This window comes from Coturnix japonica, chromosome Z, assembly GCF_001577835.2.
Source record: "Coturnix japonica isolate 7356 chromosome Z, Coturnix japonica 2.1, whole genome shotgun sequence".
Classification (NCBI taxonomy): Eukaryota; Metazoa; Chordata; class Aves; order Galliformes; family Phasianidae; genus Coturnix; species Coturnix japonica.
The window spans coordinates 988,546-1,013,159 of NC_029547.1; the positions used below are offsets into that span (position 1 = coordinate 988,546).

The following is a 24,614-nucleotide window of genomic DNA, read 5'->3' on the forward strand; positions in this document are numbered from 1 at the left end:
CTTCTAGTAGATAAACAGTTATGTTTTTGGAGTGAGAGGGGAAATGAAATATTAGCTTTTGTTAATAAAGGACATTCTTCAGTGCAGTGCTTCTGGCTTGGAATCAGAGTTGTTTTGTATCTTCTACTAGGTAGTCTGTTAGCAGGTGTACAAAGCAGTTGTGCTGCTAAATCTTGGTGGTGTGTTGTTCATGTGCTGTGAAAGCCTAACGCATCAATATGCACAGCAGTATAGAACAGAACCTCTGATTATGAATCAAAAAGCAATTTTTCTTGGTTCAGAAGGAGCGTTGTGCCAGCTTCTAAGGTTGTATTGCTAGTTTAAAATTCTCTCCTCTTTTGAGTACTAGCATTTGCCAATTCATTAATCAGTTCAGTAACTTCAGTTAATTAAGCTGAGAGAACTGTCCATGGGCAAGCAAATTTTTTATCTTGTAAGATAAAACTCATTTTACGGTGCCAAACAAATACCGTGGTAAGACAAAATTATGAGTACTGCTTAGGACTACTAAAAAATTCCAAATTAAATGGTTTCACTTGAAACACTTCACTATCTAGAAAAACAACCACACTGCAGTGCATCGTGAAGTACTTAGGAGTTACTGCAGTGGTAGATTCTAGCTGACTTAGCGTGTGCTGTTCAGATGATTGCATTTGTAATGGGTATGATGCTGTACCTGGAAGGAGTGAATGAAAGGCTATTCATCTTGACCTGATTGATCTTCATAACTCATCTGGTCCACAAATGTACTGCAGGAGAATTAATACGAATTGCATAATTCAGTGTGTACTCATTAGCGACTGCTTTTCTTCTCCTCTCTGAACTCTACTGCTGGAACTAGACAAACATTCCTGAACATTAATGACTTTTCATAGAAGTGTGTTCTTCAGTCTCTGTGATGTCATTCAGCATTGCTGTACTTGAAGAAGGAATCTGGTGACCTATTTAGTACATCTGTGTCTTGCATATACTCAGGTTTATTCATCACTCTTTTTTTGTGCCAGCAATTTCATTTATAGGAACACTTCATAGAATCATAGAATGGTTGGGTTGGAGGGGATCTTACAGCAGTTCTAACCCCACTCCTGCTGTGGGCTTCCTGCCCCCCACCAACTCAGGCTGCCCAGGGCCCCATCTCCCCTCTCCTTCCTCTTTGTAAGCTCTCTTCATGTACTGGAATGGCATAATTGGTCTCCCCAGAGCCTTCTCTTTACCAGGCTGAACAAGCTGAACAACCTTAATAACCTTTCTTCACAGGAGAGCTGCTCCAGCCATCTGATAATTTTTGTAGTCCTCCTCTGGACCAGCTCCGACAGCTCTGCATCCTTCTTGTGCTGGGGGCCCCAGGCCTGGACACAGCACTCCAGATCAGACCTCACAAGGGCAGAGCACAGGAGGACAACCCCCTCCTTGCCCACTGCCACTCCTGCTAATGCAGCCCAGGATACTGTTGGCCTTCCAGGCAGCAAGAATGCACTGCTGGCTTGACTTGAGCTTTTCATCCCCTTGTGCCCCCAGGTGCTTCTGAGCAGGGGTTCTGACAGTGAGTTCTCCCTACTCACTCTGTACTACTCAGTATGTACACAGATCTGGGACTACTATAACCCAACACCCTTCACTTAGCCTGGTTGAACCTCGCTAGGTTCCCATGTTCCCACTTCTCCAGCCTGTTCATGTCCCCTCTGGATGATATATCTTCCTTCTGTTGTGTCACCTGCACTGCTCAGCTTTGTGTCATCTGCAAAATGCTGAGGGTGCACCCATCACCTGTGTCATTGATGAAGATGTTGAAGAGAACCGGTCCCTGATGGAGCCCTGGCAAACCCCACTCCCTCCTGGACATAGAGCTGCTGACCACAACTCTCTGGCTGCAACCATCCAACCAATTCTTTATCCTCTGGATAGTCCACCTTTCAAACTCATCTCTCTCCAATTTAGAGACAATATGGTGTGGGGCCTTGTAAAAGGTATTTATTTCATAATACTCCACCAAACTTCTTCTCTACTTACAGATATTTCAAGTGGGATATTTTGAGATGTTCAGACTCTTTCTGATGTGTCACAAATCTAGTGTACATTCTTCTGCATAAACTGCAATTTTTACCATCTCCCTGGTTCTCAGCCAATGTTTAATTGCCTGTTCATACTTAGGATAAATGACGATGTAAATCTAAGGCATTTCTCTGACTTCTGTCTGTTAATCTTGCTTCTTGCTCACAGTCTGTAGTGCCATCATCCTCTTTTCACTGTGAACATGGCATTGTGATTCTGCCTCTTTAAATTTTTCCTGATTTCTCTGGTGATGTGTCTGAACTGGAGCTGTGTCGGTGCCTCACCATTTCTATTGTAAAAATACAAAAAACCAAAACTTTTCATTATATTCAGTCTAATTCTTTTAGTTTGAAGTTGCTTCCCAGTGTCCTGTCACAACAAAACCAGTCCAGCTACTCACCCCTGTGGGGCACTGCTCATCTCTGACCTCTGTCTGAACATTGAGCCACTGACACCACTCTCTGGGTTCGATCCTGCAGCCTGTTCTTTGTCCATCAAACAGTCCACCCATCAAATCCATGTCTTTTCAATCTGGAGAGGATGCTGTGGGGTGCTGTGTGGAAGGCCACAGTGAAGTCCAGAGAGATGACAGCAGTGGCTCTTCCCTGGTGTGCTGTTGCAGTAACACCATCACAAAGGGTGCTGGGTTGGTCAGGCAGGACCAGCTCTTTGGTGAAGCCATGCTGTCCCATATTACCTCTGTCTTTTCCATTTGATCTGTTCCATGTTCTAGGAAGATCTTCCCTGGCATAGAGGTGCAGCTGACAAGCTGAGAATTCTGTTTCATCTCTTACGAGTTTAAACTGCTGAAGATAGAGACTATCATTCAGGATGTACAGTGCATAGCATAAGGAGCTGTGGTTTGTGACTAGAGCTACTGATTCCTGTGGTAATTCAAATCCTAATTGCAACCATATGTTCCAGCTTGTTTACTGAGAGTTCTGCAGCGTTTTTCATGAGGTGTGTTGTGTGCTGGTGATTTATCTCTCTGACATTCATCCTGATATTCTAAAACCTCGAGCAGCTTCAAATAACCCACTCTAAAACAAAATAAAATAACACAATGACAAAAAAACCCTGTCTCCAAAAATAAAAATGGAAAAACAAATGCCCCTATTGGCTCAGTGATTATTTTCTTTAATTCTTTAGGGAGATTAAGCTGTTAAAAAGAAATAAAATACAATCCACAATGCTATAAGTTTGATCTTTTCTAAAAATCCTGTACATTTTTAACACAGGGATGGCAAGAAAGCTGTTTTTGTTTCTTCATATCCAATGTCAACAAGGGTATAGATCACCTACACATTATATTTTAGCAGTAAATCTAAAAATGCTTTAATGTGACTGTGAACACTGTTATTTCTGCTTGCCTTTTGAATATACTGCAGTTGTCCCAGTGAGTTAACTACATCATTTAAGAAATAGCCCAAAATATGTGACATGAGCATAAGCTTTTCTGGTTCAAGTTCATCTTCCAATAGGTCGCCGTGCTCTAACATTATCTTTTTGATGGTCATCTTTCTGAATAATACAGACTGTGGAAGATTAATATGTGACACATATGAAATACAATTAAAAATATTTTATATTGACATCCAATCACTGGCAGATTCTCTGCAGGGATTCTAACATGAATGGAGGGAAGAAAGTGAGCTGCATTTGAGGTCAGGGTAAGGAACTGTGAAGCAGAATGAATGCATTTTATATTACTGTGTTCATATTTGGTTTTCAGGACTGCTTGTGGATTAATTTCATCTGTGGGAGCTTCCAGAGTTGGAAGGCAGTTTTACTTTGAAATGAGAGGTTTTGGAAAACCTGTCCAGTTACAGCACAACTGCCTGCCCACAGAAGCTTGAAGTCTGTGCTGCCACCTTCAGCTTCTGAAATAAGCCGCGATTAATTTTTCAGTGCATCTGCAATTAAATGTAAAAGTCTGTGCTTTAACCCCATACTAGTATGAAACTAATATTCAACAACCAAGATCTGATAGTTTTCTTACATGTATTGTGCCCATCAAACTCATGTTCTGTTTGCTTTACAAATAATTTTGTCAGGGAAGAGGAGAAAGTACTCCAGAGCTTGGAGTAAATGGAAGCAGCCTTTGGCTCAGGAAGGGAGTCCAGTTTGTAATTAAATATACCTAAAGAGTGCACTTTTCACTGTTAAGGGTGTCATCATTCAAGACCAGAACATGAGAGGCAATGTGCTGTTCCAGTGGACGGGAGAGGAACAGTGAGTTAACTTACCTGCTAGTTGCAGTAAATCCTTGCATTAAATCTTTATGGTAACTCAGCAAAACTTTCTCAGAAAAATTCCTTAATATCTGTCAGTGTTTACTGTTCTACAGTTAGCAGCAGGTGATTTATGTAAGAGGTCAACTCAAAATCAGATGAACGTTTGAATCTGTTTTAATCACTAATGAAAACATTTGTATATGCATTAGAACACCTGTATTTCAGAATTGTCTGGTCTTGCAGAGTCATACAGAAACATTTTTACTTCTCCTTATGCAAAATCTTTTATCTGACTGTTAGTGCATTTTTCTAATGCACTTTTTCTAATGTACTACAATATTCTTTGGTCGGAGCATGAAGGGTATGCTGAACTTTGTAGTGTGAGATAAAAGTGTTTTGGCAAAATGAGCATCATGTATATATGATATATGTATATATATATATGTATATATCATGTATATATGATATATGCTTTGTTTGTGGGCAGAGGATGCTCTCCTTTACATTTGGGCTTGGGGGAGGATGTTCTCCTTTACATTTGGTCTTGGAAATCCTTCCATCTTTCTTTTACTTCCCTCTTTCTGTAGACCCATGGAGGAGCTGAAGTCTAAAGAATGATCTAAGATTTAATGAGGCCTTTGACTAAAGTGTTTGTCTCAAACCCTTAATACGATTATAACACGGTTATTTTTCACTTAATGTTCTAGAAAGGCAGCAGTAATTAAACGTGTTCTGCCAAGCTGTCGTTTCCAACACAAGTATAAGATTTTTACATAACCTGATAAATTGATGTTTTTCCCTTTGAACAAGCCATTAAAAACATTTTCCTTCTTTCTGCAAAAGCCTTTACAGCCAAATTAGAGCAAAGCCAAAGAGATCATGTGCTGACAGTGTATTAGTAGAAACTGCTTTAGCAGTTACAGATACAAAGTTTTGTTCCCTTCTCCTGAAGCCAGAGGCTATTATAGAGTAGATTTGGAGCTTCTCTTTTCCAATTGAAGTCTTAAGTTATTGGTGTGTCGTAGTTGCAGTTGTAGCTGCAAACATTATTTTTCAGTTGGGTTTGTTTGTCAATTCTTCTCTTTCAAGCAAGTGGTGTTTTCCTGAGTGACTCACTTTGGGGAAAGAAAAATACCATTAACAAGAAAAGAATGTAGCACCTAGAACTGATGAAAAGAATGGATTCCCATTATTGTGAAACAAATTTCTGAATTACATGGAAATTCAGTTATTATCCTCATAGGAAAGTGTGAATTTTAGCTTTCTCCTCAGTACTTTGACTTGTTGTTGTTGTTATTGTTGTTATTATTATTATTATTAATTCAGAATTTGCACTGTGGGACATGGTTAGTGGGAGTAACGTGGATGGATTGGGGTTAGACTTGCTGATCTTTGGGGTTTTTTCCAACTTTAATTGTTCTGAGGCTTTCTGATGCCTCTTGAACTCACTTATGAGTTGGTTGGCTGACAAGAAAATTCTTACCTATACATAAATCACACTTGGGGGAATAAAAACATTCCTGATGTAAATGCGAAGAATGTTAATATTGAAGCTCTGTTAATGGTTAGAAAAAATAAATAAATATTTTTTCTTTGGATTATCATTGGGACTCATGCAAAATGCAGAACACATTGGTCCAACGACTCCTGCATTTTATTTTTGCTTGATGTTTTAAGTAAATGTTTTCATGCTTGACCTTTCTAGATCTAGACACTCCTTTGTGTCAAGCATTGCCATCTTTCTCCACACGTTTTGGAACATTTGTTGAGATTACTTTAGAAGTGCTGCAATTCAGTGGACAGATTTTGACTTGGCAGAGATCCGAAACTTGTCTGCCTGTCATGGATATTAATAATGACAGAGTTGAGACCCCATCACTCTTCTAAGTCGCATAGGTAATAAATTTGGAAACTGGATTTCATAAGAGAGTTGTGGTCAGGACCAGGGCAAAGTTTTATGTCTGACTGAAAGACTTCAGAGTGGAGCTGACTCTGGAACAATCCCTAATAATTGTAAATGAATGAAATTCTCGGCACTATTGGTAATATTTTGGATTTTTTTTTTTTTTTCAGTATGATGAGAGTCTAACTGTTGAACATAGGGATGTATAGTACTGATTGAATGAACTAAGAATTTAGAACGAAGTAGCTTTCAGTAGGAAGGAAACAGGTTTTAAATGAAGTAGGGCTTTGCAGGCAAGAAACAGCTCCTTCACAACTGCTTCTTTCTCTACCAGTGGTGTTGTGTCTCCCCAGATGCAATACTTTGTGAAGTGCGGTAGAAGAAGTGGAGAGAAGGATTAGGGAGGAGAGTATGAGAGAAGTGAATCATTTGCTGAGAATCATCTTAGCTATTTTTTTCCTCTGTATTCTCAAGAAGAATCATGTGTGATAGTTATCAGGCTTTCAAACTTTTATTTTGCACTGGCAAAGGAATATGTTGTTGCTTTAAAGAGAAATTTAGCTAGAGGCTGCATGCCTGAAGGCTTGTTGTCTTTCCAGCTGTGTAAGCTGCTCTTACATTACCCTCTAAATACTTTACTTTAGCAGTTTATATGTAAGCGTATCAGAAACTGTGCAGTTCTTACCCCATAGAGAACATACTGTTATTAATATGGATGGCAGTGGTAAATTGTTGAATGTGTGGCACATAACCCTTCTTGTGCAAAGGGCTTTTGAGCTGCTGATAGTGCTGATCTGGGCTGTGGTCACACTCAAATGTCTTCTGCTCATGTGCTGTCCCATGCAGGAAAATTCTTCATAGTACAGTAGGTGGAACATTTCTTTTAATTATTTTTCTTGTTTAAAACTGTCAGGCTGTGGTCAAGTCACAATATTTAGCTGCCAACTGATGTAGAAGGAATGTTGTGATAAAATGTTTTCAGCTTGGTTCAGTCCTAGGGTTGTACAGGAAGTCTTTCAAATGAAACATCTTAATGCTTAAGGTTCAGTTTACAGTTCCTTGATATCTAGATGCTTAAATTCATTAGCGAGAAACAGCTTTAACTGATCATGATGTTAGAGAGGATGGCAAATTGGCATAATGCCTTTGAGACCCCAAAAACATTTATACAACTGCATGTACACATGTACAACAACACCTGTACTGGAATAAAGATTCTTTGGGTTGGAAGTGTATTCTTGGAGAAGAAGCAGTGGCTGTAAATCTGTAAGTATTCTGTTAAACACAGGTGTGTTTTCTTTATCCAGAGGATTTGTTAAGAAGCTGTATGTTCCAGTATGGAATATATACTAAATTCCAGCAGGAAGGTTTGTTCCCAAACATACATTCAAACATCTGATTAGCGTAAGGGCTACTGCTGCTTGCAGCTGTGTCACATGCAGTCTCCTAGGGAGAAAGAATAAAAACTCCTTTTCCTAGTAATGGATGAGGACATCCAACCCATTGATCTGTATTGTCAAAGACAAGGAACTGGGAGTATCAGGTGTTCAGAGCAAAAATTTAACTTCTTGAAATGAATTCTTGTTTGAGAAAGTGTAAGCTTGCAAGGCAATGGGATCAAACCCCTCCTCATCCTGCTGCATGGAAGGCTGCTTTTCCATTTCACAGCATGGGGAGCCAAAGCATGGTGAGACTGCACGTCTATCAGACCTGCACATGGTTTCCTTCAGTGCTTCTCAGGTCCACAGACCTGTCCTAAACGAATCATGGTTCAGTTGTAGTTGTAGGTGTGGGATGCAAGCTCTGTCCTCAGAAACTGAAACAGCTTTCTGGGAACAAACTGTGACAATCAGGTATCGATATATGTGCATGGAGGACTTTGTTTAATTGTGCAGACACCTGTACAGTAATCTCTCCCATACAGCATCTGGAGCATCCCAGCATCAGATTGAACATCATCCAGCGGCTTCTAAAGAAAGCTGGTATTCCAGCTAGTCTGAATAACACTTTGATCACTGAACGGTGTTCCCCAGCAGCCTTAAGCATAATCTTGCTTTGTTTTGGAGAAATCTTTAGTGATTTTTTATTTTTTTTCCCCCAATTTTCTTTTTTTCCCCTTCTGTTTCTCACATAATTTCCAGTTTGGGGAGATTTTCTTGTGCTGTCATTTGTGTTAAACATTAATTAGGGATTTGCAGAACAGTGTAATCTTCTGGGTCTTGTTTTCTGCTTCTAGATGAGAGCAGCGTGGGAGACGGAGAGGAGCTGTAAAGCCTTTGGTTTTTGTAACAGTTATTCTTGGACAGGAATTCTGTGTCACCCAGGTTAAAGAACTGCTCATTATGAAAGATTTTATGCAACTGAAAGTGCAGAATTTTACATTTTTGCACTTAAGAGAGTTGTCCTGAAATAGACCTAGCACAGATGGAAAATGTGCTCATTAGCCATGTTCTTGCTCTTGCCCAGCATTCTTTTTAATGCTTCTGTTAACTTTTAACGTTCAGTGGCTGTTGTCACTGCACTTTTCTTGTTATTGCAATTGCCATATTGGTTAGAATATAAACTTTACTGAAGATTTAGATATTTTTTTCCTCTTTTTGAGCTCTTTCTCTGTCTCTAAAATACTCTGAAGCTTTGCATAGGTTGAGCTGTTTCCCAAATAAACAGCTTCCTGCTTCTGCAGCAGTCACAAAGGCAAGTCCTGGTGACAGCCCTTGGTGCAAGTGCGTGATTTAATTGCAGCATCAACATGAACAAATGCAGAGGGACCGTTGTGTGCAGCTGCTCTGCATGCGTGTGCCATTTATGCTAATGCTATTTCATGAATTGAAAGTGTATTACGTTAAACACGGGCTCTGCTGGGACTGTGTAAGGTTACTAAATAAGTACATTGGTGATGTGAGCAAAACAGACGACAGGCTGGAAGGCTCTTGTCTCTTCTGATGCACTTTCTGCTCCATTTCTGCACTCTGCCTACCTACAGAACTCTCCTAAAATGATGGTTTTGGTAAACTTACGTTGAACAACCTATACAGAATTAAAATCTAGTCATTAATTTCTAGATCGGTGCATTAAATTGTTTGAAACGCAGTCCAAGTAGCTTGTCTGGTCAGGGAGATGCTTTGCCGTGTAACGTGGAGCTTCCTATGGAATAGTTGTCCTTGCTAAATAGAAAATGTAAATCTTTGCCATTTGGCTCTGCAGTATTTTTACTGAGAGAAGAAAGAACTTTTGTGTGTTTTTGCAGTTTGTGTATTGGAAAATTATGACTTCTCAGTCCATTTTATTCTTCCTGTCTTTCTAACAGCATCTCTTTCCCATCTCTTTCCCTCTGTATTTTGAAGCCTCCTCTGACTGTCCCTGCATCTCTCTGCCATCAGTCCCAAAACTCACGGCATGCACAGATACTGTACATCGTTTTGGCATCATATCAGTATAGGAGCTGACATGTTTGTTTGTTACAGGAGTCCATGGAGTGGATGAAGGGTGTTAAACTCTGCTCTGGCAAATGTTTAGAGCTCTACAGTTAATTTTAAATAGATTTTTCATGGCGACCTGGCTCATACTTGAAACAAGTATGAAAGCTGGAAACCTGAAATAGTTGCAATTATTGCACCTTGATAGAAATCAGTGCCTTTGTAGCGCAGAACTGCTGTCACTTTATCCTCTGTGTGGGGCAGAGCTTGTAAAATAATGACTGTATAAATGAAAACACACAGCTCTGTCTGGTTGGTGTGGGTGTCATGCTAGACACAGCTCCCTATGAAGCACACTGTCCGCTATGGAAATTGTCACTGTATCCTCACACGAGCGTAGGAAGGGATGTTATAATCTGCTAGAATGCCAAGTGCTTTCAGCTGGGATCGAGTGTGGTCCACTACCCATAAATTGCAGTTGTGCATCCTGTGGGTGTCTTATCATCAACCTCTTATGTCTGTGTGAGAAGTGTGGGAGGTAGGGAGCTGGGGACATAGATGATTCACTGTACGCTTCCTTTTAAAATTTGTTCTGAATGTGTTTTGGAGCCCTTTAATCCCCATATTCCTTTAAGATGTTAATGCTGGGCTTGGTTAAGGGAACATTAATTAAGCTGTACCAGGTTTTGTTTTCCTTTTCTCTGCTGGACCTGTACCAACTGGTAATTCAGAAATTATTTAATGAGGTCTATAGACCCTGCTTGAATATGGGAGGCATGTTTGCACAACGTGATGCTGATTGCAGCACTGGAGCTTTCACCACAGTAGCAGCATCAAGGTATTCTGTACTGTGCAGCCTATAACTGCTTGTATTTCCAACTGCATAAGCTCTGTCAAGAGAAGCATGGCAGAGCATGGCTTAAATACAGCTACCTCTACAGGGTGGATTCTTAGCATGAAGTTAATAGGAACAGCAAAAAGCGGACATGTGCATTGTGTCAAAACTGCTTAGAACCAGTACTTGACGCGGATGTTGAGTTCTTAAAAGAGAATCTAAAAACTCCAGCTTACCTGCTGGAGCCTGATCTCCTTGGTGTGCTCCCTTAATGCCTTCATTACCTCTTGGTCTTTCCAAGGAGTTGCCTCCTTCAGGTTGTTCAGAAAAAGCTCTTACTGTTAATTTTATACCTTTCACAGGCTGTTCCTATGTTATTTTTGTCTTGACTTGATATGGTTTAGCACTGAACTTGCCAAAGTTTATATACCTTCTTTCCTGATTTGGAAAAGACTTAAAAATCTTTCTACATTTAATAGCCTCTTTTGTCTGGAGCTGAGTCACAATACATGTCTGTTCTAACAGGGGCCTCTAACAGCTGATGTGCAGCTGCTCTGAGCCCTTAATGTGGTGATGTGATGCTGTTCTGCCATCTACAAGCAATTCCTGAGCTGAACCTGTTTTCTTACCTGGTCCTTAATCTTTTGAGTGTGTGCGATGTCGGTGTTGACTTTGCTAACTAGCAAAATTAATTTCATTTCAGTAAGATACTTTGAAAGTTGAAGGACCCTCTGCACACTTTGTAGTTAATCAACTTCCATGAAGAGTGCCTGCTGTTTTGGTGGAGTCTTTTTCAAGGAGGAATATCAGCTCATGATCTTGAATGAAGAATTTACTTGTCTGTATGAGAATTAGGGGAGGCTTTAGCAGTTGGGTCTCATTTGGAAGGAAGATGTAGGTTGAGTTAATTTGACCAAAAACTGGAGTTCAGTTTAGGCACCGCAGCATTGATAGTTGGTTGTTTGATACCATATTCCATGTATGTATTTGTGAATAGAAAAAATAATATGAAAAACAATAGCTATATACAGTATATATTCTGGGTAGTGTTGGTGGCGCCGTTGGCATTGTTCCTGTGCCCTACACTCTGCTGGCTGTGCTGGAGGGAGCTGATTGATGGGTATTGTCCTCTCTCTCAACAAGAGCAAGTGGAATGTGTTCAGGCCAAGGGCACAGAGAGGTAAATATTCATATTAACCAGAATTCTTTCATTTTTGCAATTTTTTTTTTTTCCTTTAACAGATTTTACAAATAAAGGAAATAACATACTTGCAGTTTGACTAAAATTATACAATGGGTTGACATTACAACTTGGAGTAAAATTCCGGTTTGCTGATCCTTATCCCCGTGGTTTAACTGTTACCCTTGCTTCAAGGTTAATAAAACACACTGATTGCATTTGATAACTTGAGTAGGATTCCTACTTCACAAAACCAGTTTCAAACAGATTTATAATACGTAGGTACAGCAGATGTGTGCCTTTTATCGTCTGCTCTTGCTAATAGTAATTCCTTGTTTTGCTGGGTGGAGTTTAAGACATGGGTGAGCAGTGTCAATTTCTCCATTCTGAGGAGGGGTGTTGTCAATATTCTTGAGGAACCCCAGTGTAATGAACATGAAATGCAATCAGACCAGCTCTAACTTTGATAGATATCAATACTGTTGGCTCTCAAGGACAGTGCTGCTGCTCAGGTAGTCTTTCACTGCCCAGGTCAGTCTTTTGCAGAATAGTAATTGCAGTTTATTTGAAGTTATGTATGGAAGTTGTATCACTCACTTCACTTTCTCACATTGCATAGACCAATGGTAAGCACAGGAGTCAGCTGCAGATGGTTCTCAGTCTTTCCTAATGGCATTCCCAAAGACCAAACACTTTTCTGTTTATGGTTTGGCACTAGTGTGAGATGTCTATGAATAAGAAAAGCCTGAGGAAATCTCTTGCTCCACACTAATAATTTTTGGGTATGGAAGATGAAACTTTTCCAAACTGACCATGCATAGTAGAAATGAAATGAAGTACCTTGAAATGAATGCACATCTGTATGTATATCATGCTGGAGAGTACACAGTCATAGAATCATTGAATCATTCAGGTTGGAAATGCTCTACAAGGTCACCTAGTAGAGCCCCAACCCACCCCACCATGCCCACTGACCATGTCCCCAAGTGCCACATCTCTTGATCACCTCCAGGAAAGAGGACTCCCCCACCCCCCTTAAAACACTTGTTTTAAGGAATGTTCTCCATTCTTTAGGGCTTATTTTTCTCAGTATTTTCTCATTAAAAGTACCACTTTAATTATGTTTTCACGTGGTTGTTGCTGGTATCAGTGCTGATACAAAGGCCTACATAGCACTTTCTGCAGTGAAACCCAATTTTCAATTGCTCCAAATTTTTTACAACCATCAGTTGTTTGTGATGAAACTTTTCATGCTGAGTATCTTTCCTAAGCTGATTTTATTTTATTTTTTTTAAATTATTTATTTATTTCTTGGCATTGCTTTGATTGAAAACAGTTCTTCATTCTCTGAGAATGAGGTTGGGTAAGAATGTTCCTTAACCAATGCTGAATTCTTACGTCTGTTTTATTGAGGAGTTGAAAGCCTTCATGCCTTGGAATGGGCTTTTTGGGATTTCAGGGCGGGCTTAGGAGAGTAAACCCATGGATGAAGTTGTACCATTTGCCATCCCTGTTAAAACTGACTAAATCTGGCTATGCTGCAAGGTTCTGTGTTGCTGTACGTATGCATTAAGCAGGAACTTGTGTAAAAGCTGGCAGCAGAATAGTCTGAGCATGGAGTTTGGATGAAGTGTGCCACAGGGTTTGGGATGCAGCACCTGGTGAGGGCTGAGCCTGTTCCAGTAGAAGCTCAGCAGGATGTTCCCTTCAGTTCTTCATCTGGATGCCATAATGTGAAGCAGGAGAATGAACTCCTGGGGACCTTGTCCTCTGTGGTGAAGCAGACAGTGCGGAGCAGAAGTTTGGAGGAGTGAAATGTGGCCTGGCAGGGGAGCAGCACATCTTTGATGGCTTTTCTCTACTAGCTCTTGCTCCTCTGTTTTGTTTGGGATAAGAAACAGGAGTTCCAGATCTTTATCTGACATATGTGCAACTGACTGGGAAAAGGGCAAGCAGGCATTCATTTCAAGGAGCAAGCAGGGATTGGAGGGGTTAGAGAGGGTGGAATAGAGGGGATAATGAAAACTATGAATGGGAATGAAAGTGCATCCTCACAAAGCTGGGATGAGCAGGGCCAGTTCTTGTGGGAAATAATATTAGGTAATTTGTGATATCCTAATTAATAAATTGTATCCAAGAAGTCCAAGAATCCCTGAATTAAAGATTGTCAGCCAAAAGGACAATTTGAGTGTTCTTGTTTTAGTACCATCTAAGACAGGAAAAAATGATGCCTCTAAGTGCTGCTATCATCTGCATAAACAATAGAAGTGAAGTGAAGCACAGCATGGACAACTCTAATTCTTGCAGTTTCCTAATATTGTGAACATGTGTGTCACCATAGGAGCTCGTGTGCAATTTGGGGTTTGTGATTGCAACAGATCATCACTGCGGTAGGAGAGTGAGAAGTGTTGCAGCTTTTGTCATTGCTTGTTGCAGTAACAAAGCATCATGTTTTTTTCAGGTGAAGACTTAAGTTGTGTTTAAAGTCCAGCAAAGCACATTTGCTTGGAAAACAGCAAATTAGCTATAGGAGAAGGCCTTGTGCCCGGAGAGAATATATGTGTATGCAGGGTGTGGTCTGTCAAACCTCACTGCTGCTAGGTGGGCTTTAAGAAGTGTTCTCCCATCTCTTGTCAAGCATTGAATCAAGATACGCTTGGATTTGTGATAACAAATGCCTGCAGTGCTGTGAGTGCACAGCAAACCAAAATAATTTGAGGACAAGGTTATCAGGGTAAATGCAGAGGATTCAGCAGTAAGCTAGGAGCTATTTTAAAACGTTTGGCTGCAGCTCTCCTGTAAAGAGCAGTCAAAGCTGCAGACATGTCTGGCAGTCAGCAGCTCCACGTGTTCTTATGGTTCATGCTTTGTTGTACCAAGATCATTACTTGAAAATGCCGCTAGGTTTAGTGCTATTCTTGTTGAATTAAAATGCCTCCTCTCTGAGCATGTAGACACCTTAAAACCATTTCCCCAGCAATGCTGTGCATCTGGCTTTAGATCCATTGTGGGTAGGGGGTAGGAATGAATGTGAAATTACAGGATCAGATATCATTGTCACTACAATTTTTCTCTCTGAAAAAATGGATGGTGTAGTTCTGAAAGCTCAGTGTTATTTTGCCTGCCTTCTCCCTTAATTGTATTTTAAGCACATGTGTAGGATTGGAGGAGGATTTTTAGCTTTTATTTTTTCCATTTTATAGATGAAGAATTTGAAAAGAAAATAAAAAGATTGTATGATCCTATGGAAATATTTATGTCTGGGACTATGAGGCCATCTGAGCTGGCTGCCCAGGCAAGTTGTGCCATCTCCATCCCCATAAGTTTCCAAGGCTCCATTGGATGAATCCCTGAGCAGCACGGTGTGACCCCACTGCCCCTGCCTGGAGCAGGAGCTGAGCCAAGGGCCTCCCGAAATCCCTTCCAGCCCATGGTCTTTTGCTCTGAAAAACAGTCTTCCTTTCTGCTCAGCTTTTAAAGCTCTTTTTTGTCCTCTGAATGTGGTTTCCTTGAGGCACCAGCTTTGTCCTCCTGGCATTTGTTTCACTGGATTTATCTTGATTGCTTTGTTGTCACAACCAATGCTGCAAATAAACCCTGCTTGAATTTTGCCAGGATATTTTTTGAGTGCATTCCTGCGCTTGTTCCTGTCCCCAGTTTTGTATGATTATGTTGACAGAAATGTTCATTGCGTTGCCAGTGGGATTGCATACATTCATGGTGCTCCCTCCTGCTCTGACCAAACCACAACAACGAAGCACGAGGGCTGGGCAGAAGCCAGATGAGATTTCTATTTAAAATAGAATCAACCAACAACTTCTTTTCAGCGTCTCACTGTAGGACTCTGTTGTTGGCTCGGGCTCTGCTGTCCCGAGGCTGATATCTGATTGAGTCAGACAGTTGTAAAATTGAATCCAGTGCTGGGTGGATTGCTGTTTTTCCCACATTTCTCATACATTTTCCTCCCTCACACCCTTTTCTAGCTTGCACTCGGTTTCCCATCTTTCAGATACATTATAATACCATGGTATTGTTTTCTCCTATGGTACCCTAAAGCCTTAATCTTCTCTTTTGCAGTCACAGTGCAGCTTCAGGAATACAGGACAGTTTTCAAATTGGCAGCAGAAATACCTGTCCATTGCAGAAGTGTTACCTGGGTCTGGAGGAGCTGGTGCAGTTGCTCCTATCCATGAGCTGAGCAGTGAGTGGGACTCTAACATCCTCCTCTCTGTTCTGAGAGTTTCATTCTGCTATTGCTGTAAAACATCTAGGACTCAAAAGAAATCAGACCTGTGGCTCCTAGGTCAGCAAAGTTAATGAAAAGACATGAAGATTTCCTCCCTTGTTCACTTTTTATAGAGTCTGGAGTTTTTGAGTGTTTTGTTTGAAGTGAATCAGTGATTTATTGCATTGATTTCCAACTTTATTTAGCAAATTTTCAGCCTTTTGACTCAGAAATGTGGTGTATGATTTATTTGTTGGTTGCCAAAGGTGTCTGCTAGTTTGGGTAGGTCACCTGAATGATAGGATCACTGAGACTGAAAGAGACCACTGAGATCACTTAGGATGTTGGAGAGGTCATGCAGAAGGGCTGGAGGTGGGGTTAATCACAGAAAGCAAAGTAGGAAAAACTGAAAGAAATGAAAGAAAACCCTTTGTGTATGGTTTAGCTAGGCAAGAAAAGAGGCAGGTGACTGCCCCTTTTGTTTAAGGCAGAAAACACTGAACTGGGAAATAAATGTTTTATGGTATTACATACAAGCATCCACTTATAGAAATAAAGAGGTGAGGTTGAACCAAGGAGTGATTAGGAGGAGCACTGGGGGAAAGAATTTAACACCGAGGCTTATTAGATTATGGAACACTCTTCCCAAAGGATGTGGTTCAAGCTCCATTACTTGTCCCTTAAAATTAGGCTGGATAGAATAACAGAATGTATTGAGGGAACACTTGAGCATTGGTGGGGAATGAACACAGTTACCCAATCCATCTACTCATTTCTCTTGCTTCCGTGATTCATTTCCTGAAAAACTGGCTTCCAGAATGTGCTAATGACATCACAGCTTCAGACTCCATGGACACGTTTGTGCTTCTGGGTAACCATGCAGCTTTCAGAGGGAGTTTACTGGGAGACTGAGCAAGTCGGGGCTCTGTGCTGGTGTCACTGGGATGCATCCTGAACCACCACCATGCACACAGAGCTGGGCTGTGTTGTTGGAGGGTGGTGGTCAGAAGTATGGCAGCAGAAGAATTTCTGTTTCAGAAATCACCGCCTACTGCTTTTCTTGGCAGCCAAGGGTAAGAAAGGCTTGTCTCCTCAGAAGCCGGTCGTATTGATTCTGTTACAGTGATTTGATGGGAGGAGAATAACTTACAGCGTTCCCTTAAAGTGCAGTGTAATTAGGTCCGCTTCTTCAGTCTGGGCTTTTTGGTTATGTACATGCCAGAGTCTCTGTTCCTTGTGAGCTTAATCTTGCTTAGGAATGGAATACTTTGTCTGCAAGCTCATTAACCATATAAAAATAATTCCTTGTTTCTTTTCTTTCATCTTTGTACTTCCTTACTGTTCTGAGTCCAAAAACTTGTAATGGGACTTCTTTAAAAGCAGTATAGTTGTGATTCTGGTGGTCATTCAGTATACTTAGTGCTCCTCACAATTAGCTCATGAAGACCAATCTGTTTGAAGGTGTGATCCTAAAACACAGAACAACTTTGACTTGGGATATAATATGAATTCCATCTTCAAGCTGAAGTTGCCTCACTGCTCCAGCCTCTCCCATCTGATTCCATGGATCGCTTTTTCCTCTCCCATTCGTTATTACATAACATCCCCGTGGCAACTTGAGAGATGGCTTACATGGAAAAGTAATCGGAGGAAAAGTATTGATGTATTTTTAGTTTTCTTCTAGCACAATTTAGCAGCTGGAAACAAGGAGGAGAGCCAGCACAGTGAGACCTGCCAGCTCTCCGTGGGCCACCAGAAAGTGTTCATCTCACCACAGTGTGAGAAGCATTGGATTGACTTGAGAAATGTGACACATCATAAGCATTAAAAAGAAAGAAAAAAAGCTTCTCAAGTTCCCAGAGCTGCTGCTTGGTCATAATAGGAGTTAAGTCTTAACGGTAATGGTTTTGGATAGCGCTTGATTTGCTGGTTGTGAAAGAAGCACATGATGCTATCAAACAGGAGTAGAGAAAACCACTTGTGCTTTAGTTCTGTGTAATTTAGTGCTCTCCTTTGTTGTAACGTTGAACAATTAATTTTCTGTATGCTGACAGTTCCATAAATGGAGAAGCAAAGCACAGAGCTAGCTTAATTTGCAGATTCCTTAAAACACGGGGTTAGTGAGAACCACAGAATGACTTGGGTTGGAAGTCCTCGGTTCCAACCTCCCACCAGAGCAGGTTGCCCAGAGTCTCATCCAACCCCAGCCTGGCCTTGAGCACCTCCAGGGATGGGGCATCCAGTTGTGTTCCACCTATTTGAGTAGGGACAGCTGTGAACCTCACCCATTTCTCTTTGCTTTTGCCTACCAGAGACCAGAGTGTTAGGCTGAGGTTTCTGCCTCATTCTGCCTACATTAAATAATGGTCTGGTGAAAGACAGTTCCCTTTAGATGGATGTGTCATTGCTTCATTTTGCCATTAATGTTGTTCCGCAGGCTGTCAAACTCAATTACAACTCTGGGGTTGTTTTCATGGCTCTCAACAGTGTTTCTCTGCATCCTAGAGCAGACTTTGGATTCTCTATTGCAAAGAAATGTACTTTGCTCTTAAAGTGAATTTTGTTTATTTTAGTTCGAACAGATGGAAATATCTACAGCTGAATGATGTGAAATGATATTAGACAGCTTTGAAGGTAGGAGATGATTTCAGGATTTTGGAAGAGGTCAGAATTCCAGTCTTGTTGCTCTAGCAAGTAATTTAGTGAAAACTTGGTGGCATCTGAAATAGTGGACCACTAGTGTTTGCTGCACTTGCTGTGTCTTATGCAGAATAGTATGGGTAGGGAAAGCAGTTGTGGTGTGCAGTTGTGTGGAACAGAAGGGAAAATGGATCTGCTCATTCTAGTTTCAAAGCAAGAAACAACATGTTCCCTCTCCAAGTTCCATTGTTTTTTGTTTTTTGTTTGTGTTTTTTTCTCCAGACATAATTGGCAGAATGTTTATATTGCTTTAATTGATTAATAATAATAATAATTTGATGGTGTGATTCCCTGTGGAAATGAGTAAACAAAGCTGTATTAGAGAACGGCAATTAAAAATCGATATTTTGCAGCTAACAGGACATTGTATAGATGAGAAGTGCCCTAACTGCAGAACTGTTGAAGATTGTATTAAGATTGTTAACTTCATCAGGACTGTAACTGACACAAGAAGGGCTGGTTTTGGTAGCATGGAGTTTTGTTAGTGCTTGCAGAGCTCCAGAAGCAGGTTGGACCATCGTGCTGTGGTGGTAGGTCTGCACCCTGTCATCCTTTTCACAGTACAGTTGTAATGCTGAGAATTGTGGCTTATCTTGGCCAGTGAGAACATAGAGAATAAAATGCAAAACACTGGCTGTGACATGTCTCTTCCCAACACTTTGTTTAGCACAGCAATGCGGTGGTCATGAACAAAAGCATTAATTTCCTTACTATCAGTGGGGACACCAACCAACACATGGCACCCAGTTTGATGTTGCATTTTGGAGCTGAAATGAATGTTATGCACACAATAGCACGGGATTGATTTTTCTGGAGGAATGCCCTTGCCAGCAAGAGGCAGAACTCCAAGAGGTCACTCGGGTTGTGTATCAATGTGCAAATTCCTCTTGGACATAATCAGCTCATTCTCTGTGATGGGAGACTCAAGCTACTGATCAGTACTTGGACCATCTCTCTATATACCTAAATGCTGAAGAAAGGTGTAGGAATGTCAGAGGTGGAGTCCCCATCCCTGGAGGTGTCCCATAACCATGGAGATGTGGCATGTGGTCAGTGGGCATGGTGGGGTGGGTTGCCGTTGGACTTGGGGAGCTTAAAGTTCTTCACCATCCTTAATGATTCCACAACCCTATGACCTGGAAAGCTAGCTTGATGGTCAGTGACTTTATTCTGATTTGAGAGCAGTGGATCACAAACACAATGATAAGTTATTAAAGTAACATGAAATTTTTGTTATGGAGGTTCTAATCATCGCTCTTTTTTATTGCAAGAAGACCTTCAAGCTACTCAACACTGGATGTCATCAGTTCCTTTGCCTTTGATGTGGCGCTAATTGCCTTGCCACAGTGCTGATGAAGGGGGTGTTGGTTTATTACAAAACCTGACTGTATGATTGTTTGAAGAAAAATCTGGTTTGACTTCCAAAACTTTGTAGGGCTGGGAATGTGTTAGATTCCAGTAATTGACAACACCATGTGTATGTTTTGCATTCTGATAGCTTGCAGGTTTGGGTCCTATGCAACACGAATCTGTCAGATTAGAATACTGAACTAAATTAGAAAACTAAACCTCCTTAATCTTTCTTTCCTTAAGAAACTGTGTTATTATTAACTTTGACTTCGGACATGAATTAAAAAATAAGAATTTTGAAGTTGAGTTTCTTCTTACTGTGCTGTATGATTAATGATTTCAGCCTACTAAAGCTCTGTCTATTTGATGAAATGATCAGAATCTGCCTTAGATTTCCAGGGTACACTCAAAGCCACTCAGCGCTCAGCAGGCATTAAGGGACGAGGATGCTTATCTATATAAAGAGGAGAGCATTCTAACAGTTAGAAAGCAAATAACAGAGCTGCTGTGGGATGATCAGTTCAAGTTGCTGTTGATGATGGTTTTTGACCCCAAGAAGTTTATTATTTGCTGTTACGTTGTCTACCCACAACTAATGAGCAGCAGTGATATTATCTACTGGACTGTGGATGTTGAAGCAGCATTGGCATTTGTTACCTTGCTTTGCCTAAAATACACCAAAGTTATCAAAATTAGAATACAGAATAAAAACACTGCAGCACGGAGCACGTCTGTTTGTTCAAGCAGCCATGTGCAAGCTCCTTATTCTCTCTCAATACATTAGCATTACAAGGGATACTACATGAATCCTTCAGCCAGTATCTGCTCTGTGTTTCATGTTCGCCCTTTGTTTCCTTTCTGTGTGCTTTTTTCTTATCTCCCTATGGCTTAATTTTCTCTTGTTTCTCATGAAATTCTCATTTTTAGAAATCATGTCTTCATACTGTGCAGAGGCGAATTGCTTTTCTCCTTTTCCACGTCCCTGTGTGTTAGAAAATTCCCTTCTCTCCAAAGGAGCATTCTTCATTAAAATAAGAGCGTGCATTCTGTTGTCTAACTGGATTCTCTTTTTTCTCTGCAGCTGGCCTGTGGGCAGTCTTCACCTTGGGCGGAGTGGGGAGTAAGGCAACACCACAGCTGGAGCAGTGCTCCCCATTGGCTAACCAAAGCCTGCTGCTGCTGCTGGTCCTGGCCAACCTGACTGATGCTCCAGACACCCCGAACCCCTACAGGCAGGCAATTATGTCATTCAAGAACACACAAGGTTTGTATCTGATGGGACAAGGTGAAATGATTAAAAAGGGGGAAGAGTTAGACTGGAAATAAGGAAGGAATTCTTTACAGGAAGGGCAGGGAGGTGCTGGTTGCCTGGAGGGGTGGTGATGCCCCATTCCTGGAAACAGTGGAAAGGGCTTTGAGCACCTGCTGGAGCTGCAGGTGGACAGACTGTCCCTGTGCACTGCAGAGAGTAGGACCTGATGGCCTGTAAGGGTCCCTTCCAACTCAAACCATTCTGTGATTCACTGATCCTGTGATCTGTTCTTATTTCTAAGCATGAACTGATGAAAATGAAGCTTTTTGGAGACTCTCTTTCCAAAACCTGTTTTCTCTCCATCAAGCCCATGTAATAGGACACCTTCCTCTGAGAATTGTGATGAGCAATGGGCTCCATGGTGCTGAAACTCATGGAAGGGACAGAGGAAGAGAGTACTTTTTCCTTCAGACTTGATGAATTCAAGAAAGCTTCATAATTTTAGTAGACATAAATAAAGCTGTCTTCCAAGTAAACTGGTTATCCAAGAGACTGCAGGAGTTCTCTGAAGATTTATAGCGCTTGGAGAAATCCTGGTTAGCTGGCATCATGTCCCTTAGAGCTGTGATGAGCTATTGCATTGCTAATTGTGTCATTCTTTGTTGAAAGTAGCGTGAAAACCCCTTTTTTCTTTAGATGTGAATGTTTATAGAATGACATTGTTTCCATTAAACTTGTTTCCACTAGCAGTACTCATATAATTGAGCTTAAATTTGGTTCTTGAGAACACTGAGTGGGACTGGAAAAAGGAGAATGGCATAAAAAAAGTCTAGTTATGGTCATAATGATTCATAGGATGCGATTTTAATGTGAAAACTGGCTTTTAGCAGTGTTGAGAATGTTGTAGAAAACTTTGCCAAGTGTTTGCACTGGAAAGCAAGGGGTGGTGGGGCAGCCACACTGCAGTGGGTGTAATGTTGGTGATCAACCTCTGAAGGTACAGAAATGCATCCTAAAAACCTGCTCTGTCCACCAGTGAGTGTGCAGCAGTAGTGTTGTTGTCACACTTATAGCACAGCTTCCCTAAGTTAATGCGTTTTTAATAAGCAATGAACAATTCAGAAATCTGTAGTTTGTTGTTGTGGGAACTGAGGAATTTTAGTTAAACTCTTCAAGTTTGGACATCTTGTTTATAGAAGCGGGGCAGTTTTTAAGTCCAGACTTGTAGGATACTTGAGTATTTCAATTGCTGTTGTTCCCAGGGTATCCACAAAATTACTGCAGTTTTTCCATATGGTGAGCTTGTTGATGTGCTCAGTAAGGATAGCCCTTGTGTCCAGTTGCCAAGACACAGAAATAAGTAATTCAGCTCCCAAAGGCAATCTCATCCCTCTCCATGTGTCCACCACGGATGCTGCCTGTTTGGAATGGTTCTTTGGGCAGAACTGGGCAGTTTCCGTAGAGGTTTTTGAGAGTTGAGAAATGTTCTTCTGCTTCAGTGGAACAAGCTCTGCACTCTCAGAGGTGTTTTGTGAAACAGGTGAGGGCACAGTCTGACATGGGGAGGCTGAGCAAGGATGAGAACTGGGCACTTGGCATGCTGTGCACTGACTGTCCTTGCTTCTTCCATTTCCTCTGGAAATTCCTAGAGTTTAGAGACGTGTGTCGGAAGATTTTGTTGAAGCTGGTAAAACTTCAGGAGAAAAGGTTCTCTGAGCAGAAATCTGTTCTGTTCTCACTTTCATCTCTGCCATAACTCATATTGTGAGCATGCATAAAGTGCTGCTAGTCTGGGTTGTTAGGTGTATGGAAGGAGGCTTCATCAGCACCATGTAAGGTTGTAAGACTCGTGGATGCTTTTGGTTACCTCCTTTTTATGGTGCCTGCATACAATACTCCATCCAGAGGTTTAAAAAATTAAAAGCTATCCAGATGGCCAATATATTTGCTAAGGATTATTTTGTATTTTCCTGTTTCAGACAGCAGCGCTTTCTCGTCATCACATCCCCACGTTTTCCAGATTAATTTTAACAGCTTGTACACGGCTTTGTGTGAGCAGCAGAAGTCTGATCAAGCAACCCTTCTGCTCTACATGCTTCTGCACCAGAATGGCAACGTACGGACATACGTGTTGGCACGGACAGACATAGAGAACCTTGTAAGTACTGTTCTGCACACCCTGAGGTCCCATCACCAACCATGTCCCTTTGTGCCAGTTCTATACCACATCACACTACCTGCAAGGATGGGGACTGCACTCCTCTCTGAGCAGCCTGCTCACACCACTGGCAGATCATATTGTGTTAACTTGCTTTTCAGATGTTCAGGACAAAAATTGCATGAATTTATCATGTGTATATGTGGATAATAGTTAGCAAAATGAACTGTGACATGTTTGACGTGCCAGATGGCTCGCACGATTAACCTAAAGCTGAAACTCCTCAAGGAATACCTAGCAGACTTTATGGAAGTGCAACTTCTTAGCTGCTTCAATAGGATTGTGCTTCACAGCTGATGTAACAGACACCTGGTGCAGTTCTTGTAGGTTATAAATTAGCTGATGCTTCCTGGTGCACTTAGTAATGTCACAAACCACTTCAACAAATCTTACTTATTAAAAAGCATTCCTCTAATAAGATAATGGCTGTCTGGGGGAATAGGTAACAGAATAGAGAACCTTTTCCATTACAGTATTTGAAGTCCTGCCAGATAATTGTATCCTGTGCCTGTTTGATGGCAGATATGGAATGGGTTTGGGCTGAGTCCAAGTTCTGCCACTAAAATCAGAGTTGTTAGAGGCTGCTATTGGTAAACTCAGGACAGGATGGTTGATATTGAATTGATGATTTGAAACTAAACTCCTCTGTAGTGTGCTGCACATTGTTTAGGTGTGACCTCAGTCACTTTGTATAAATCCTGTGAAGAAGGTATAATATTTGGTGTCCTGTGCTATTGGTATGTGATATGATGGGTTTCACAGTGGCTAAGCTTATCAGTTTATTGTTAGAGAAACAAAGTTTAGGTGTAAGCACTGTTTTATATTTGATATATTTTAAAGCTTCAAGAAGATACATGAGATCCATGCATTACAACAGCTGGGATGCAGGGACGCAGACTCTCTGCCATGTGGGATGTCATCGTATGTTATCAGCTTTGTTTCCTTCCCATCTCCAAAAATGAGAAAACCACAGAAATATCCATCAATTTTAAACACTTCTCAGTGTTGTCATCTCTGCTAGAAAGCATTACTGTAATGTGAACAATGTCCATGGTTTTTAGTACCAAAATATGAGACTGATTGCTCTGTCTCAAGATATCCTGTCCTTCATTTATTTAACCCTTGGTTCATCCTGGTGCTTTTACTTGTCATTGCTAATACACTGCTGACATCTTCTTGTGATCTTCTTGTTTTCATTGGGCTTGTATGTAGGGATGAGCTGCAGCAGGCAGCGAAGAAGAGCACTCTC

General features: G+C 41.1%; 1 protein-coding gene across 5 annotated transcripts in view; it reads left to right on the top strand.

Moving 5' to 3' along the window:
- The window catches only part of DYM (dymeclin), a 122,144-nt gene that overhangs the window by 30,001 nt on the left and 67,529 nt on the right, over window positions 1-24,614 (top strand). For all 5 annotated transcript variants that reach the window (XM_032441552.1, XM_015887206.1, XM_015887209.1 and 2 more), the window contains 2 exons: window positions 20,977-21,159; window positions 23,127-23,305. In XM_032441552.1, coding sequence (XP_032297443.1) covers window positions 20,977-21,159; window positions 23,127-23,305 — 362 coding nt within the window. The remainder of the gene's footprint in view (window positions 1-20,976; window positions 21,160-23,126; window positions 23,306-24,614) is intronic.